The 21,049-nt window shown below is 34.5% G+C and overlaps 1 protein-coding gene across 1 annotated transcript in view; it reads left to right on the top strand.

The window, feature by feature from the left end:
• LOC143675538 (CUB and sushi domain-containing protein 1-like) overlaps window positions 1-21,049 on the top strand; it is a 925,048-nt gene that overhangs the window by 302,797 nt on the left and 601,202 nt on the right. Inside the window, exon 3 of the mRNA XM_077151715.1 lies at window positions 9,689-9,896. Coding sequence (XP_077007830.1) covers window positions 9,689-9,896 — 208 coding nt within the window. The remainder of the gene's footprint in view (window positions 1-9,688; window positions 9,897-21,049) is intronic.

The raw sequence follows: 21,049 nt of genomic DNA on the forward strand, positions 1-21,049 counted from the left end.
AGCTTTTCCTGGGGAATTCTTCAAAAACCTTCATTGAAGTTCCTAGCTTGCAGCCTGCCCTACGGAATTTGGATTTGCCAATCCCCATAGTCACATGAAACACTTCTAATCAAAATCTCAGATAGATAGGTAGCTAGCTAGCTAGCTAGATTTCCTGTCATTTGTTTCCCTGGAGAATCCTGACTAATACAGCTTTGGTACTGAGAGCCTTTGACAAGAGCTGGAGTATTTTAGTGAAGAAAGAAAATACATGGTCTGAAAGTGTTAGCGAGATGAAGGATATGCAGTCCATTTCTAGACCAGTGGGATATGGCTGTAAAAGAAAAGCATTGTTTATTTGAAGGGACTTCAAGGGATGCAGCATCCTCAGAAGACATCAAGATTTCTATCAGAGAAAGGAGAATGGAGCTACTTCATAAGTAGTTAGGAATTTGCTGATAGTTCACCATGAATTCCAGAGGATCTGATAGAAGGGTTTTGAGAGTGTTGGAGGAGTGTTGTTAATGGGTGAGAAAAATGAGACGTTTGGATCTTTAAGGTGACAAGAATCTGGAAGGATGAGGGATTATTCAGGAGACAGGGCATTTTGTGCTGACTGTCATAAGGATTGACAATAGTCATTCACTTGATGGTCTCAGGTATACAGTAAGTTATGATGAGTCTATAAGAGAGGAGGGATGGGATTCAGGTCACGGTGATGCATGTCTCTGGGATTCATCTCATTTTAGCTTTTGGAGAAGTGGAAGCCAAGGGTAGGGTGGGTGCATCGTGAACACCTAGTTCTTTGGAATTCCCTCCACTGTGCCAGAGCAGTTGTTTCTCTCCTGATAAAAGCAGAGTGGACATTTGAGAAGAAATGTCAAACCCAAAGCAGTAAAACTTTTAGAAGTTATGATAAAAAGCTCAAAATAAAAACAAAAACTCAAAATAATTTAATTCAATAAACCATTCTTGAGTGTCCACTGTTGACAATGTTAGAGAAAATAATAACTAATATTATTGAGGGGTTCATATTTTTCAACCAATGTTCTAATTAGTATACTGTATATCCTAATAATGTTGATTAAAGAAAAATAAGGAGGAAACTATTTAAATTATCAGTTAGATCAGGGTTTCCCAACCTCAAGCACTTCATAATAATTCATTTGTTTAACTTTCACAGCAAGCCTATGAACAGATGTTATTTTATCTCTGTTTTATAAAGAACTAAACTAAGGCACAGAAAAGGTGACAGCTTACAAAAATAAGTGGCAGAATTAGGATTCAAACATAGTCTGACTTCAGAGTCTTCACTGGATCCAATATTCTATACAGTTTTAGGGAAGGTATATTAAATAACATTCATTATTATAGATTTAATATAATATCACAAATGCATGAAATAATGTTGACATTTTGTTGTAGTTATTTCCTAGAAATTATTTTCAAGAATTTTTTTTTAAATAAAATGAGAATATGCATACAGTTATATACTCTGCTTCTTATGAACTTTGCATTATATCTTAGGAATTCACTGAAGCATTATTATTAACTCAAATATGTTGGATGGTTACATGGTATGGATGCGTCTACTTTAATAATTTATCTGGCATTGAACATTTAGGTGGTTTCAGTTTTTCTTTATGATAAATATAGCAAAATGTGTCTCTAAATAATGTTTTAATCTATATTTTGAGTTATGCCCTTAAGACAGATTCCTAGCAATATTTATGCCCAGGCAAGGATATAATAATTTTAGAGTTGAGAATAAAACTTTGAAAAGTTTTGAAATTCCTTGGGAAAATAGTGCACTCTGATTTCTACTTGCATTTAGAATTATTTTCCTCATTCAAAAATCAGTAAATTCAGCAACATCTTTTACGAAAACATCATCTTCATTTTGGAATAACTCAGTAACATTCACATTTCTTTTAGCTGTAGATACTTTTCTTCTAATGCGAGGTTTCATGAAAGTCAAACTATAAAATCCATGTAGAAATAATTGCTTTGATAGAAATTCGCTGTGCAACCCCAAAGCCCACCCATTTGACTTTATCTTCCTACTCGCAATCTGACTCCTTTTTCATTTAAAAATTATTTGTTGTCTGCTAACTTTTACACTCAAATATTTACCTTGGGGTCAATAATGTAACTTCATTTTCTGTTTTGCTTAATGTGCAAAAAGAAAAGGAGAAGGGGAATTTTAAATAAAATTTGCTTAAGCAGATGCTCCTCTTTTTCAGTTGCCAAATAAAAAATTCTTCCAAATAGAGAAAAATTGTGTGCACATTTTGATACATTTTTATTGTTAATAAATATATATGAATTAACAGAAGCCAAAATCATTTAATTGAAACCAAGTAGCTATTTGTTTTACTATATTATCCTTTTAATATGTGGTTTACAACTTTATATCAATTGTTTAAATATGGCACCTGAGATAATTCTTTCAGTAGCCATGAAGTGTGTTTTTGGTTTCCTTTTCTTGTTTACTTTAAGTACTAATCCTCTTTCCATCTGCTTTGACTTGATTTCAACAGGAAATTTTCCTTCTCGTTCTGTTGGATATAAAAAGAATACTCCAGGCTTTTTAATTTAGCTACTTATTGAAGACAAGCATAACAAACCAACAAGCAAACAAAAACTCCTTTAATAGTTTTCATATAATTTTAAAAGTTTCTTCTTGGTAATTAATTTTCTCTAAAATGTCTCTCTATTAATATTGAAGAAATTCTTATAGAATGCTTTTAAAATCTCACATTTGACAAAGCCATGTGTTTCTAAAACTACATTAGATTTCCTACATCTACTCCTAAAAATGGTTTAATGATATGCAGGTCCACAGATAATATGTTTTATTAGAGTTCCAAGCTTTCTAGATTATAACTGATACAATTACAGAAATTTCAGGAATTGGTCATTCGATGAAAAACAGAAGTAGAAGAAGAAAAAGAAAAGAATGTTTACTAAGTGCTAGGCTGCCTTTTAGGAAGAAGGGATACAGCAACGAAAAGACAGTCTCATGAAGCTTGCATTCCAATGTTTTGTACCAAGAAAAGTGCTAAAAGGAAGCTTCGAATAGAGAGACAGGGGATTGATGCTAGGGTAATCTATTTTACATAGGGTGATCAAAGAAGGTTGCATTCAGGAAAGCAACTTATGAAGACACCAGGGAGGCACAGTGCATGCAAGAGGAATGAGTATCCCCAAGATCCTTACTCCTTCACCTTTCTCCTTGGCTTGTTTCTATTTCCTCCGATCTCACCTCAAATGTCCTCTCTTCAGAGAAGCCTTCTATGCACATCCAATTTAAGGAACACGTGTTAAGGTATACTATTTAATAGTTTACTATTTGTTGAATGAATAAATGAATGGACATAAATACAGGGATCCACAAAGTTCAAATGTAAGCAAAGTCCTGTCAAGCTGTACGTTTCAAGGCAGTCATTTAGGACAATGAGCCAAATCGATAGGAACAGTCAAGACTTGATTCATTTAATGTGGCAATGTAGTTAGTTAAGAGACATAAAAGAAAGGTGCTCTCCAAGTGTTACATTTTCCCCATTGAACACTATGGGGTGAGGGTCAGAGGAGATAGAAGGGGAATAATGGGGGAAGATGGTATCACCACCAAGAAGCCCCAAACAAAATCTCCTGCCTTTTTATTGACCTAGGGGACGGGAAGAGGGAGAAGGGAAAGGACTAGGAGAGGAAAAGTACTGTCAGGTTGGAGAAGAGTGCATTAACGACATCCCCTCAATAAGGAGACCATTGACTAGAGGTGCCAGGTTAGGAATGCAGATATGGCATATGCAAATGGCTGGCTGGGGTAAGAGAAGCTGGGGAATAGGAGATTGTAAAGCACTGTTTGTACTCCAAGACTGGGGTGGTGAGGGCAGCTTTTCCCTATGACGCCCCCGGCCAAAAGCCTAGTAATTCCCTTTGATTAAATCTGCAAGATCATATGTGGAATTATGGCCTGGAGCTGGACGTCTCGATCCCCAATGTTTTTTGACAGCCTGCTACTATTCAGAGGATCAGTGAATTAAGAAAAAGTAACTATGCTGACCGCACCATTTCTATCTAATGATTTACAGAAGGTAATTTCCACCTAATGATTTACAGAAGGTAAATAAACATTTCAAGACTTTATTACAAGGTTAATGTTACTTTATATATTTACTTTATATTACATTTGCAGTTAATTTACATTAATTTGCTTTTGTGTATTTAGTTGAAACAAGTCAAATAAGGGATCCCGGGCAGTTTTGATGTTGTTTGAAGCAGGAACACTGAAGCATATAATGATAGCAGCATGAGACACTCATATTCTCTAAGTTAAGAGTGAATTTATGACTTTGGAAAACCCACTAATTCCATTTGGAATGGACTCATATTTTTTTAAAAAAACAACTAGGTCTCATCAATCAAGTGATCTATTCATTCAGAAAGGCAAGTCTTTTACTACGTGATTTACAGCCAAAAATAATTAAATATCCTTTGCCAGATACCATCACGTTGGCACGATAGACTAATCCTTCATAAATCCTCTGTGTCATATATAAATGATAGTAGAGGGCATGTGTACCATCAACTCTTGCTTTTCATTTTCTACAATTAAAATATATGCCTATTGGCTTGAAACTTTGATTAATCAGCTTCCTATTTTTAACAAGGTAATTACATAGAATTTATTGGAACCTAAAATATATTGTAGAACCATATGTTGTGTTTGTTAAAGACGGAAAACCCAAACAAACATGTTTTGTTGTAAGAATGATGGTCACATTGAAATTTCTTGTTGCTATAAATACTATTTCATTTTTCTCTCCTGCATTTTACAAAATATGACAAAAATCCAGGTAGGTCAAAGATAAATTAGGTGATTTATTTTTCCAATACATAATAACTTTCCTTTCCAAAAAGATTCATGGTATAATTTATTTTAAACAACAGCAACAACTCTGGTACATTTAAAATATTTATTTCATTTATCAACATTTTACAAATAAATAAGAAACACTTTAATGCAGTAAAATTGGGTAACTTGCCAAAGCATAAGACAATTTTTATTATCTCACATGTATATTGCTAGATTAGTTGCTAATGATTTATACCAAAATACAGTGATATCAAGAGTATATAATTGTGTCAGTTTTACTGTTGATTATCTTGCATTGTTTTTTACGTTATTTTCAAACTTCTGCTTTTTAATGAATGCTAAATGGCATTCTACTATTATTTTAATCCGAATGCCTCTGATAAAAAAGGCTATACTTTTACTTGTGCTTGTTAATATTAGAATTAATTCTTGTTTCAATTTTATTTTTTATATGTATGTATTTCCACCTTTATCTTAAAAATATAAATCAGGGGGAGTGTGAGGGTAGTTTAGAATTCTCACCTGCCATGCGGGAGACCCGGGTTTGAGTCCAGCCCATGCACTTCCCAAACAAGCAAACAAAGAAACCAACAACAGCCAAAAACAAATCAGCAAATGGTGCTGCAATAACGGGATACTCACATGGAAAAAAGAATGAAATGTGACCCCGCCATACAGCGTACTATCTATATCTATATCTATATCTGTTTATCTATCTATCTATCTATCTATCTATCTATCTATCTATCTATCTAATCTATCTACCTACCTACCTACCTATCTATCTATCTATCTATCTCCCTATCTATATATATACATAATAGGTATAGATAATATCCCTTTGCATATGATTGAAAATACTTGTGCTTGTTTTCTTGCTGTTTTAAATTTTAGTTTTGATCAATTTATTTCAAAAAAAGTAATATTATGTAAGTTGGTATTGCAATTGTTTTGCTGCAATGGCAGTTATAATTTCTCTTTAGTTGAGAAAATATATTATCTGAGATAATACATTGTAGTATGTTTTCTTAATTTGCCCATTATTTTATATTTTTAAGCACTTTAATTCATGTAAATGTATTTTGGGGGGATTTTGTTTGGAGCTTAAAGAATGCATTTAAGTTATTTATCAGCTTTTATTCCGGTCCACTTTTTGAAAGACACTTCTCCCATCATTTGATATGCTTAACTGCCATATACTGAATATTGCTATGCATTTAGATCTTAATAACACCCTCCCTTAGGTGGAGAAGGACCCCCATTTCTGCTCAGCACGGGCTTCATCGTTAAGTGCAGTGTTGGAGGAATATCGTCAGCAGCCCCACTCGAAGTTTTTTTTCCCCTCAAAAGACTAAATCAACCAATAACCAACCAATCAATCAATTATGCATACCAAGGGAAATTTTTTTAATAATACATATTAGTTTTAAAGCACCTTTAGGATTACAGAAAAATTACAAAGAAAGAGAGTTCTCATATACCCCCCCCACATACACATGATTTCTCCTTTTATTAACATCTTACATTTGCTAAGGTACATTTGTTATAATTGATAAATCAATATTCATAAATTATTAGTAACTAAAGTCCATGATTTACATTAGGGTTCATTCTTGCTGTATGTGTTTTTCTTGAGCTTTGACAAATGTGTGATATCATGTATCCGCCATATGATATCATGCCGAATAATTTCACCATCTTAAAATGCCCCATGCTCTACCTGTTGATCACTTTATTTCATCTCACCTTCAACCCATGGCAACCATGAAACTTTTTACTGTCTCTGTGGTAAAAATGTCATTCAGTTGGTATCAAACAATCTGTAGCCCTTTCAGGATGACTTCTTTCACTTAGCAATATGTATTTAAGGTTTCCCATGTTTTTTATTTAAGATTCTTGCACGTTTTCAGGACTTGACAGTTAATTTCTTTTAGCATCGAGTAATAATCCATTTGGTATATGTGCCACTGTTTTTTTTTTTTTAATCCATTTACCTATGAAAGGGAATCTTGATTACTCCCAATTTGGAAAACTGCTATAAACATTCATACACATATTTGTGTGTGGATATATTTTTAACTCCTTTGGGTAATTACCTAGTAGCACAACTGCTGGATCATATTAGGGTAAGCCTATGTTTAGCTTTGGAAGGAGCTGACAAATCATCTTCCAAATTGTCTATACCATATTGTTTTCCCACCCATAGTGAATGAGAGGTCTGGTTGCTGCACATCCTCATTAGCATTTGGTGGTGTCCGTGTTTTGGAATTTAGACTACAAATTTTAATAGGTCTGTGGCAGTATCTCACTGTTACTGTAATTTGCAGTTCCTCAATGAAAAGTAATGAGGAGCATCTTTTCAATGCTTATTTTCCCCAGGAATATATTCTTTTTTGTGAGATGTCTGTTCAACTCTTTTACCCATTTTAAATGGGTTGTTTGTTTTCTTCTTATTACGTTTAAGAATTGTTTTTATATTTTGGATTCAAGTATTTTGTCAGATATATGGTTTGCAAATATTTGCTCCCAGTCTATGGTTTGTCTTTTCATTTTGTTGACAGTCCTTGGCAGAACAGAAGCTTTACTTTAAATGAATCTTTTGCTTTCTTCTTCAGTATTTTGTTGGCTGTTCTAGGATTTTGCATCTTTATAAGCTTTAGAATCAATTTAAGATTCCTCCAGTAGGGTTGCCAAGTCCCCAGATAAGGGAACATTCTAGGTCTAGGGCCTTGATTGTGCAAACCAATCAGGGAGGCAAGTTGCTCATTGAGTGCTTCCCCAACAGTCCCATCCAACCCTCAACCAGCTGCCAGAAAGTTGTAATAGCATGTCACATTTGGCAGCACCCACAACCTCCTCAAATTTGAAGTCAAAGATGGGTCTGATTTGGTTCCAGAATAACATGGATGGCAGTGATTCATTTGTAGAGACTTCCTGCCAGATTGGCACATTTAACCAGGGCGTTTAGGATAGCCACCACAGGAGTATGACCTGGACTCCTTGCAGCAGCCTTCTCAACCAAGAGTCCTAGATGCCTGGGTTAAGCCAGCTAAAAAAGTCAAATGAGTTCAAGGGAGGACTGTCACTATACAACCAACAGTCACCCTGCTTGATCATATATCTTCTCCAGTTTGGTTTCAGCCTTTTCTGAATTGTTTATATAGACACAGAGTGATAGTCTGGCATAACACAGACACTCCCAGTAGGTAATTAAGGGTTATCCAGTTATTCACTGCCACTTTGGCTAGAGAATTTAATGATTCCTCTTATTTGCTCAAGTAGTAGTGTTAGCTGTTTTTGCTGTGGTCAGAGATGATTTGGTTACCATCTGTCGTAGGGCATGCACACCTATGCCTGGTATGAACAGATGGACTGCAGAATGGAACCAGCTGTTCATCTGTCCTGCCAGTAGGGTATCTTAGGCCACAGTATGTTGGGCAAGTACTGTGTGGCCCTTCCAATCCTCTATATAATTGTCCACATGGGCCACGGGTCCTAATATTTCAAGAACACAGGAGCCCTCTCCCGCTTGGAGACACTCCATTGCTCAGTAAGGGCCACGGAGGAAAATATATCCTAGTGGGGCACAGATGACACCTTTAGAAATGTGTTATTATAATATATACTAGTCCAATGTTAAATCTTCTCAGCCTTTGTTTGCCACAAAGTGGCCTTGAGCAAGGGATTAAAAGCACATTGTCTGAAATGCCAATATGAATCAGTGACTCCAGTTCTCATTTGAAAGTCCCTTCCACTCATGTTGTAAGTGATATTAAAGCATGGAATACTGGGGTGAGTCTGCAATGGGACATGCATCAGTAGGGTAAATTGGTGAGTTAACCCATTGATTGTTTGGTGTAAGCCAATGGCATGCATTGGCCAGGTCATGTGATGAATGCTTCCACAATCATCAATATCAGTAATTGTTAAATATATTATCTAGATTTAAAATATCTGATAAAAGAGAGAGGAAAAAAGAGAGTGAGAGAGAAGGAAAGAAATTTTGAGACTTCTCTTAAAACAGATTTATTTGAAATTATTTATCTTGTTTATGCAGTTTACTATGTACATCACAATTTCTAATAGATTTTAAGCTCAAAACTTTTCTGCTTAATATTCTATAGCAAAACTTTTCAAGATCTATTTCTCTTCAGACCAATATTTTATTAAAATGCTGCGGTTTATCTCAAATATATTTTAGTTTTACTTTGATGATTTTATTTGCCACTTTTCTAAAGTGTTCCATTTTACATTTTCATCCAATTATTTTCTTTTCAGAACCTTTTTTTTAATCAATCTGTTTGTTTACAATAGTCAAGAACTTCTCTGAAATTCAGAACCAAATACACATTCTAAATCCTATGGAAAATAAAGTAAGTTCAGTTTGACAGCTTATTTTTAAAATTGCAGTACTTTTCAAAGTCGGTATCAGTGAATTGAGAAAATATAGCTACGCATTTCCAAGGTTCAAAATGTTGCTGACATATTTCTATCTTCCAAGTTTCAGAGGAAAACTTTGAAATGTTAATTAAGCTGTACAAATATCAGATACATGACAACTACACATTCCAGATTTTAGAAAAGCCATGATTTCATTGTTTTCAATAATGGCAATTCAGTTAATAATATAATTTAAATTGTAGAGTTTTGTAAGCTTTTCATAGAACTAAATTATTAAATCAGGATTAATCAATTGTCAGATTGTCTCAGTTTTTGGTTTCAGGAAATATTTGTCAGAGATCAAAACTGACACTTTATAGATATATTTATTATGTGAAAAAGATTCCAAAAAATGATTTTTTTTCCTTTCGCTTCTGTTCTTACTAGCTGAGGGAGCTTGTGGAGGAACTTTGCGTGGAACAAGCAGTACCATTTCCAGCCCTCACTTCCCTTCAGAATATGAAAACAATGCTGACTGTACCTGGACCGTTCTTGCAGAGCCAGGGGACACCATTGCATTAGTCTTCACTGACTTTCAGCTTGAAGAAGGATATGATTTCTTAGAGATCAGTGGAACCGAAGCACCATCCATATGGTAAGTACCTGGAAAGGGATATCATCACATATATACTACTGGGGTTTACCGCTCTTCCCCCAATAGTCTTAATAAAACTTCTTTCATTGAACATTCATTGGAAAACATTGATATTCATTTAGGTCCTGTTATTTTGGCTGCCAAAAGTCATAATATTGTGACTAATTTCATAGTTTCTAAGATATCTTTGTGCTGGCCTTTGGAGTTGGGGAAATTTTGTGGGTCCTGAGGAAGGCACTTGAATATACTGTTGCTTTATTTGAATTTCTTCAAAACTACATAGAAGGTGGACGCTAACTAAGTTAAATTAGCTTTACATTTCGTCTGGAGCTGTCTCAGTGTGAACACATATCTTTGGATGATTGCAGATTTGCTTTTATTCCATGTGGCTTAAGCAGTTAAAGACTCTGCTGCAGTTGAATGATTTTATTTTTCTTCTCCTCCTTGAAGATGGTACACCAAATCATATAGCCACCTATAAAGTTGTGGCTCTGGATAGGTGAATGTCAATTGCATACTAAAGTAACACAAACACTAATCCAATATATCTATAAAGTGAATTAATTGATGATCAATTCTCTGGTGTGTATACTAATGTAGACAGAATCTAATTAATTATATTCTATGTTTGAGTGTTGATTTCAACAGCAGCTTAGCTATTTGCAATTTAAATTATACATGCTTAAATTATAACTAAATTCTATGTATACATATATATAGGTGCACATATATGCATAGGTACACATATATACATATATATATGTGTGTGTATACTTTTCAAGAATCAAACTAAGTTGAGTAGAGAAAAAATTTTGGCCATTTATCCAAGTGAAGAGGAGAATTTAAAATAAGTGATTATTAATATTTATAGGTTTAAGTTTGCATTTCACTACACAAGCTAAACTATTAAAATAAGAAATGCTATCTATATAACCACTTGTTTTAAAACAATTATTGAAATTGAAATTTATTTTGTTTTCCAAAATTCTAGGTTTCAAGTGATGGATTTGTTTTCATGAATAAATGCCTTCCATCTTTAGTTTTCAGTATTTATGCTAAATATTGCCTCAATTAAGAAAAAATATATAGTGTGCTTCTATTATCTTTGCTATAAATTTTATGCATATTGAACAATAACTTTATATTGAGCAAGTTTATCCATTTGCTTATGACATGTTATGCAATTTTAGCTTTAAGCACTGAAGAAATGTGTCGAAATTATTATCAATCTCATATTATGTAACTTGAGAGGTATTGGAAACAAATACTGAACTAAGAGTTGGATGATCCAGATTACACTCCAAGTTCTGCCACTGAAAATTCTTATGACCTTAAGCAAATCACTTGGTTATTTGTAAGTAATAGGGGCCAAACTAAATGATTCATTTTTTTTATTAATTCAATGAACATCTCTTAAGTATATACTTCTGCTAAACATTAGAAGATCTGCATGTCATCCAATGCCTTCCTAGTTTTTAAATTACATTAATTTGGTTTTCAGGAAATCATTTCAATATAAAATATATGGCAGCTGATTCTCAAAAAATATGTGATTAATGTTAAATCACTAATTATGAAAAATTCTATATGTAATGGACATTGATGACTTCGCTGGTAAGGTATAAGATGGGGAGAAAAATGTGAGGTACATTTGTCAGTCACTCTGTAATTGATGATCATGGTCAGTTTTTTCCAAATAAATTTAATTATTTTATAAAGGAAATTTTAAAATGCAGATATCAGTATCAAAACTTGAAATAACAATAGAAGATGATAAAGAGATGCCAATCAAAATGAAAGACATGCATTTGCAAAAAACACAAGAATGGTGTGCCCACACATCATGATTTACTATTGAGAAGATGAAAACTCTTTCATTTATAGTTATTAAAAGTGGGAATCAGGGCTTAGGGTAGTTGGTTTGTTATAGCTTTGTCCATTTCTTCTTTCCTTATCCCTGTTGAATCATCTCATGTCTTCTCCTCTCTATTTAACCTCTATCAGTACCTTCCCCTTAACACATTCCTAAATTTAATGTTGGATTTAGAAAGCTATGTGTGGATGGAAGTCATGAGTTTGTTGAAGAATTTCTTGTGACTAAGATAACAACTGGAACCAATGCAACCTACAGGACCTGATGGCCCCAATTCATAATCATTATTGTATAGAGAGAATTGGCTTAGTTAGCCAGAGAAACTGACCTCTATCTTCTTAGCACCTGGAATCGTACTGGCAGATTTTTCCCAGCATCCTGAAATTTCTGCAAGTGTCTGGTAGGGTTCCAAGACTGAGGACCTTGGAGCAAAGTAGACAAAATGGCGCAAAGTTTCACCTTGTATACCTCCTAATCCAGTAGGATTGTTGCTTGTTAGTTCAATGCGTTCTCTTTTAATAGCCATTATTAGACAGATGTAGAGTTGTATTAAAGTTATATCCTTGTGATGATTTATATCATCCTATTTGCTTGGAACAAAAGTGTAGTTATTTTTATTATCTGCCCTTCATAGATGAAGAATCTGATATATACAAGGGGTAAGAGATGGCAAAACTCATATAGAATTCTTGATATAGCTTGAAATCACCATCACAGTCTCTGACTCCAAATTAATCTTCTTTTCACTATCCTACAGTCCCCTTTAAAGATATAGTCCATGTCTGTGGTTTAGTGTTCTATCATGTATTACCTTTACTCTATTTCAGAATTGCAGGTTGGATCTAAACCCTTGAACAAGTAACTAGCATAGAAGAGATGGGCCAATCAAAGCATAATTTAGCATACATGCAGCATCAATAGAGTGTCAGAAAAGACAGCTTTATTGGGTGACATTTAATGTTTATAATAATTACAAAACTAAATATATTGACATGACAATGAGACTAATTTTAAATGGAACTCCCATCTTTCAATTACTTTTCATTGAAGGTTAAAAAGGGAAAGATAGCTTTCCTAAATAACTATTGAAACATACATGAGCATGTTTAAAATACATACCAGAATCACTTTAAGAACTCTTTTATGATTTATACAATTGCACATATGGCTTCTCTGGAAAAAAAGATTATTATTTTACAGTAATTTTAGAGTGACAGCCTAAAATGCTTAATGGTACAAATTGGTACATTTAAAAGATTTACCCATCCCTGAATTGCAAGAAAAATACGACGTAGCATTGTAGGTGGGTTTGACCTATTCTGAAGCACGAGGCTATGCAACAGACAGAAGTGCAGTGTTAATGGCTGTGAGTAGAACGAATGCACAAACACATATAATTTTCCAATGATCTATTTTTAAAAGACAGATTATACAAGCAAGGGCACTTGAAGATGAAGCTACTTGGAAAATTGTTAAGAACAATAATAGGATTAGCCTTATTTTCATTTAATTTGGAATGAAATTACCAACTCAGCTATGTTTTATGTAAGAGTTGCCATGGTTACACTAGAGGCTGACTAAATGCAGTGAACAATGTAATGTTTCAAAATTATCTGTATATTAAACGTATGGTAGGTTAATAATTTAAACCTGATTGACATATGTATATGAGGTGAGACCGATTTTTTTTTACTAGTTAGATTCTAATTTTATACAGGTGACCTCCCATCAATACCCTACTTTAACATAAAGTGGCCATTTCTAGTTCATTTGGCAACATGGTCTAGTGATTATGATATTTCTTGCAATTAAATAACTGTTTTGCATGAAGTTGGCCATGTGTTTTTCTTTCTGAAATGATTTGAGGATATGATATATAGCTCATAATTCTAGATATCTCAAAGAGAAAGAAAGTAGATGCTATTTCAGAGCTAATCTACTATGGTTTTTAAATTAACACATGAAGCTTGAAAGGATTAGGAATTTACAGTTTTGGCAGGAAACCCTGAGGTAGGATTTACCATCCTTAAGATACCCACACATATAATGAGAATAATGTATCCATCTCTCTAAGACAGGGTATATGTAGGATTGAGAAGGAAAGGAAATGATGAACAATAAATGTATCCTAATAATACATTAAATGTTTAAAATAATACAATAAATATTTACAATGTATCCTAAAAACACACTTGAACATATAAATTCTTTAACTGTCTTCAATAACTGAGCCTCTAGCCATCTGAATAAAATAAAAATGTCTTAACATACCATTCAAGGCTTTCTTAGCATGGCCTCAACATGCTTTTCCATCCAGTCTTCCCGCCCTGCCAGCATCCTTTTCTTTTGTCACACTGAATGCAGCCCTGTCTTCACTCTAGAACATGTTTGCATCACCTTGACTTCAGGTCATATGCTTTTATGTGGAAATCCCATGATTCCCACCTCAACAGCATTGCTGGAAATTAAAACAATGGTTCTAGGGCAGTTTAGTGGTGGCTCAGTGGCAGAATTCTCAGCTGCCATGCTAGAGACCTGGGCTTCATTCCCTGTGCCTGCCCATGCAAAAAAAAAAGAAAGAAAGAGAAACGAAGAATACATTCAGGAAGTAAGTAATAAGAGTAGAATAAACATACATATTATCTGGGAACTCTTCATGATACTGAGGGCTAATAGTCTTCTCGGCTGATTTGAATTAGGCTTGCTTTATTATATCAAAAAAATCTGTTACTTTGTGATTTCTTAGAGCTTAAATTCTATTTTTCACTAATCAGCATAAACTCCACCCCTCTAATTTACCTGGATTATGCAAAATTATACATTAGGGGAAAAATTTTTGTAACTGCGCTTTATTTTGTCCCCATCAAATTGGCACAATTTTACAATTAAGTCAATTTAAGCAATGACTTGCTAAAGTCAAAACAAAACCTCAAAGACACAAGAGGAGCTGAATGAGCCTTAATGAACCCTGGGGGTCAATTAACCCTGACAATGTTTATTCAACTTGTCACTTAATTGATAATTGACTTGGCATGTATTTAATTTCTAATGAGGAGGACTTATAGAGTCATACAGAGAATAATAGTGAAATCAATCCTTCTACTCACCTTCCCAAAGGTGCAAGATAATTATTTTTTGCTGTGAAGTCCATCCCCTCTCTACTCATTTTATTTTTTCTCTATTTATTTTTAAATAATTTTAGAGTTAGAGACAAATTAGAGAAGTCATACAGAGAATTGCTGTATACCCATAGCATAATTATTGAGACCAAGGGATTACTATTGATTCAATGCGATTAAGTAATTTACAGATACTATTTGAATTTCTCTAGCTGTTGCACTAATAACTTTTTTTTTACCCTAGGAGTCAACCTAAGAACACACATTGTATTTAGTTGTCATATATCTTTAGCCTCCTCCTATCTGAGATTGTTTTCATTCTTTCTCTGTTTCCCACAGGAAGGGATCATCTAATCTACCTAAGTGAAAACAAATGTTAGTTGGATGATACATGCTAAAGAAGGTCAGAGATCAGGTTAGAAATTCTCTACTCTGTAGAATTAGTCATTATTGGGGAAATTTCCCTTTACTTCCTTGTTGACTTTTGGGGTGGAAGTAAGAAGGGTCTGAAATAAGCTGGGGCTGGCCGTTATTTTCTCTGACTACCTACAATTAAACCGGTTCAGAGTCGCTCAGACAAGTTTTGCTGTTCACTTTGTTAGGCAATATTTTCGTAATAGGCAGTAAAGTGATCACGGTGTACGATGCGACTGCCCTACGTGCTGAACGAGGCAGATAGACTGTTTTTAAAAGGCTTCAGTTGGGTGTAATTTTACGAGGCACTTACTTCCCTCCCATTTTCTCTGAAACGTACCATTTTTAGAAGGTACAGAAAAAAGGGTCTTTCATGGTGGGTTTATCTGGAGGAGAAAAGAAGAAGGGCTATCTTTGAAGAGGCCAGGAGGAAGCTGCTTCTTTGATTTGACTACCCCCACTTCCCTGCAGATATGGTATGCTCAGTAGAGCTCTGTTGTACAATCCAAACTCCTTTATGATGAGATTGATAAGCTTATCAGCAGGGGCCATGGGAGTTTGATAATCCATTTTACCACTTTATTGCCTGGAATGAAAGCTAGCTTTCATATTTCTTCACAAGTATCTGAAATACTTTCTAGTAGTTCATCTTAGGTAGTTTTCATTTTGAGTAAAATCTATATCCAATATGTCAAATGAATGAGACTGATGAAATTTGAAAAAAAAACCTATTTGAAATAATATATAATTCAATATAGGAAATTCATATAGCTACAGATAAAATGTAATATTTTAATATGGAATTGAAAAATGCCCACACTAAGGGATAACAAGGGACAGAAAACTAAAATCAAGTGTACAATACAATATGCAGAATATTCCTGGTCTCTAAAGATGAGACCAATAGGGGAAATCATTACCCAGGGAGGAAATTCCACATTCATGTCTCTCAGACATGTTTGGGACAGAGATCACATCCCAGAAACTGCAGTTCTGTAGAATCCCTGCTTCTTAAAGTCATTTTATTGAAAAATAAATTTCCTGTAAATTATTTAAGTTGCAGGCAATGGGGATAAATTTGCTATTAGGGATTGGAATTTAACACTGTTAAAGATATTTGCCTTTTAAAAACACACTACCTCAAAAGGAAGCATTATATCAATTCTATTTTAGTGGTTCTCAGATAATGGTTGCTATCTTCCACTTATTCCTGAAATCATCTAATTTGTATGGGGTGTTCCAATTGTACATTTTGACATCTTCATTTAAAGTTTCTCTCGAAAACTGGGATATCTAATTTTTCTCTTTCTTCTAAAAGTTTGCACAATTTCATGGAGGACTGGTTAAGAGAATCAGGTAATTTTGCACAATCCAATACTCTTCCAACAAATGTGATTTTTTTTTTCTTTTTTGCTTGGATTCCTTCCTATCGGTACCTACCATGCCAGCTTGATAAATCCTTTAAATGAGCAGTGGCCCTGAACATTAGCATTTCCCATCTTTTTACTTTAATAACTCAAAGTACCAAAGGCATTCTTATCGGAAACTCTTTAGAAATTCATACTATCATTTCTTAATGCACAATATAACTTGAAGACATTGATTTTCCTGAATTATAAATTTTAGAGTAGTTGGAACCTGAGAATTTTCCTAACCCAGGTCCTTTATTGTTTGTTAGAGAAAAACCATCCTAAAATATTAATCAACTTGCTGTAATGTACAGTGTTAATTTGCTAGGAGACAAGCCTGGTTGGCTGGCTCTGTTGTCAGAGCTGGTTCCCACTGCTATGAAACCTTTCTCATCAACTTGGGCGGTGTCCTCTTTCCTCTTCCTCATTTGCCACCGTAAACAAGCAGTATGGAAAAATAGCTAACCTAATACTACCGATTGAGAGCTCATTGTTAGATTTGGACTCTAATCTTGGTTTTGTGACTTGAGTAAGCTTAATGACCTTGGCCAGGTTACTTTCAGTCCTGGATCCCTGGGTGCAAAATGGAAGAGATAATGAGAGCCTACCTCTGAGGATTGTTAAATGGAGTAACGAGGAAATGCCAGCAAAGCCCTTAAAACAGTGTCTGCAACAGACAGCTATTTCTATAACTACTTGCACTTAATTGCTGTAAGAAATAGTGCCATGAGGGTTCAGATTTCTACCTTAGACCACAGAAGTAATCTTTTGAAATAAAAACATTGTGTTTTTTAAAACACAATTTTGATTTTAACTTGTATTTAGATATAAAAGCCTATTTTCAACAAATAAACTTCTAATTTTTTTTTAAATTATAGAAGCATTGTTTCTTCCATGCTGGGCTTTTGATCTTATCTTTGCTATGAATATATGTATAATTAAAGACAATGGTCCCGGTGCCTGCCCATGCAAAAAAAAAAAAAAAACAAGAATAAAACAATGTTAATGATATTACTTAGAAAGAAAAGTTAGGACCAAGCTGCTGACTTTTATTAGTTTTTGGCAATGTTTAAGTGAACATAATTGTTCTTGTTTGCTAGCTGCCAGAATGCAATATACCAGAAATGGAATGGCTTTTAAAAGGGGGAATTTAATAGGTTGCTAGTGTGCAGTTCTAAGACTGAGAAAATGTCCCAGTTAAACCAAGTCTTTAGAAATGTCCAATCTAAGGCATCCAGGGAAAGATACCTTAATTCAAGAAGGCTGATTGAAGTTCAGGCTTTCTCTTGCAAGTGGAAGGGCACATGCAAACACTGTCAGAGTTTCTCATCTGTAAAAGCACATGGTGAACACAGGGTTCCTCTCTCATCTGGAAGAGCACATGGCGAACATGGAGTCATCTGCTAGCTTCTTCTCCTGGCTTCCTGTTTCATGAAGCTCCCCAGGAGGCATTTTCCTTCTTCATCTCCAAGGGTCGCTGGCTGGTAGACTCTGCTTCTCATGGCTGTGTCGTTCTGTTTCTGCTCTCTCTGAATCTCTCGTTCTCCAAAATGTTTCCTCTTTTATAGGACTTCAGAAACTAATCAAGACCTTCCTGAATGGGTGGAAACATATCATCACCTAATCCAGTTTAACAACCACTCTCGATTACATCACATCTCCAGGGAGATGATCTAATTATAGTTTCAAACATACAATGCTGAATGGGATTAGAAGAAATGGCTGCCTTTACAAAATGGGATTAGGATTAACACATGGCTTTTCTAGGGGACATACATCCTTTCAAACCAGCATAATAAATAATTTTTGGTATTCGGGGATATTATCCACTTAATTTCTTGAATGCAAATCCAAGTGCTATACATGTACAGAACATTAAATAATAAAAAGTATACAATTTAATAAAAAGAAAATATGAGAAAAATATAATTTCTATTGAAGCACATATTAATCCACTTATCAAACATTTTTTAATGTATAAAGTATGTCAATAACTGTGCTCAGTGCTAGTCCAGTGCTTTTCAAACTTTAACATGCATAGGAATCACCTAGATGCCCTTGTTGAAATGCAGAGTCTAATTCAGTAGGTCTGTTGTAGGGCATTTCTGCATTTCTCACAGGCTCCTGATACCTGTGCTGCTACTCTGTGGACCAAACTTTGATCAGTGTTAATAGGTGATATAAATATGTGATGATGAAAATATTAAAATACTTTGATATAACATTATTAGTTATTGTTAATTATATTTTATTTAAATTAATTTATATAACTAATTATTAATTATTATTTTCTTGAGAAGTGAACATCTTACATGAGTTTTCAAAGTTGCCTCAAGCTCTCTAGTATTTGTAAAAAGTATACCATTTTACACTGAGTTGCTGAGGCAAAGGACATGAGCTAAATCTTGCAGATCGTGTTCCTTGCTGAGTATCAAATCTTGGCTTTACATCAGAATCATCTGGGTCTCACTCTTCAGAGATTATGATTAATTACATGAATCTGCTCAGCTGTAGAGCCAACCCCTATTGATAAGAGGTAGGAACCAAAGGGAAAGACAAATGCTGTCTGTGTTTCAATAACTTCTTGGCATTTTCAGGGCTTTTTACCTTTTTGCAGTATGTTAATAATTGTGCGTTGAAAACGAAATTTGTTTGAGCCCTTTTGTGAGGTTAAATATTTAAACAGGTTCCTTTACTGAAGGATTTATCTTTGGCTTTAGCATTTTACTATATAATGTGACTCTAAGATCAGATGGAGGATGTTAGATTGTGCCCGATATATTGGACCATGATATTTTGGGGGGCAGAATGTAGATTAACCTCTGGGATGTGGCTTTGATCAGACTGTGCTCCGTGACACACCACAAAGACTGACAAGACCTGAACCTGGCCAATATTTACATTCCATCTTGCACTTTATGCTGCCAGTGACCCGATCCCAACTTGCTGTTTCTTCCTACCAGACTTTCCGTCCATTGGATCTGGTTGGAAAGTCCTCTCCCCCGCTTCGTCAGCAAAGCCTTTGTCATCCTTTCCAGTTCAGATCAGGGTATTATAAAGCAATCTGCCTTGAAGAAAGAAAGATTAGTTAAAAATTGTGTTCCTCCCCTCTGTAACAGTTAGTTATTCAAACTTCCAGAGTTTTATATTCTTGACTATAAAATGAGATTAATGATATTTACCTTGCTGGAACAAGATTAAAATATAGATGAGAAACCTATCAATCAGCCTGGCAAGGATAGTCAATAAAGTGTACGTGTTAGTGATTATCATGTCCTGTGTGAAAACTAACAAAGTAAAGGTACAGGTAATAGATATTTTCAGAGTTTATAGGAAGGAGAGATAATTTCCCAATAAAGTTACTACAAAAAATTTCCTAGAAAAGTTAGGATTTTACATAGACCATGAGAATGAAAATGATCTAGATCGGGAAAATATGTGTGGGTATTCTAGGCATGTGATACGTAGAAGTAAAAGGACAGATGTGAGAAACACAAGCAATATTTCAGTGATAAGAGAGAAAGCAATCCATTGTTTTCACTGAGCAATAAGAAATAACTAAAATTTTTTGAAAGTAGGCTTTTATGCAAACTCAAATATTTATTTTTCTTGAAAAAAATATTCATTTTGTTCTTAATATTTGTTGCTATAATAAAAATAGTGCTTCAGAGAAATAAAACTAACTTGGGTATCAGATGGGAAAAGAAGAAGTGAGAAATAATAAACAGCTACAAATTTTTATGAGAACACATATAATTTACCAGGACTCTAAGATCATGGAAATAGAAAGGTAAAATGAAAGTGCTACTGATAGCTTGAATCATCTACTGCAAGGTTTATAAGTGACTATGTGGTAATATTTCAACTTTCATCTTAAACTGTGAGTGTGTTAAAACTTCAAATGTCCAGGACCTGTTACTGTGAAGTTTGATTTGGGATGTCTGGACTATGCCCAAGAATCTACATTTTAATCAGCTCTCAAGAGTTTTAACCAGACTTTGAGAAATATCAAGAAGATTTACAAAGAACACATTGATGCTCTTAGCAGGAACAGGGGAAGTTGCAAAGTTCTTTATTGCCTTCCTTTGCTCTGTACCTTCTTTTTACTATAGAAAGAAGTATGGAGACCTTTTAGGCCAGTGGGTCTCAACTGAGCCAATGGATCCTGTTTATTTGAACTTATAGTTTCCAACCATGTGATCCTTGTTTTGGGGTGGAGTCTTTTGTCAGGAAAGAGGGAAAGAAACAGAGCTTTGAAAAATAGTAAAGAGCTAGTTGGTCTGGCTTAATTGGGAGGAAGACTATAACAAGGGAAATATGTATAGGTTAGTTAGTAAA

This window comes from Tamandua tetradactyla, chromosome 3 (genome assembly GCF_023851605.1).
Source record: "Tamandua tetradactyla isolate mTamTet1 chromosome 3, mTamTet1.pri, whole genome shotgun sequence".
In the NCBI taxonomy this organism is placed as follows: Eukaryota; Metazoa; Chordata; class Mammalia; order Pilosa; family Myrmecophagidae; genus Tamandua; species Tamandua tetradactyla.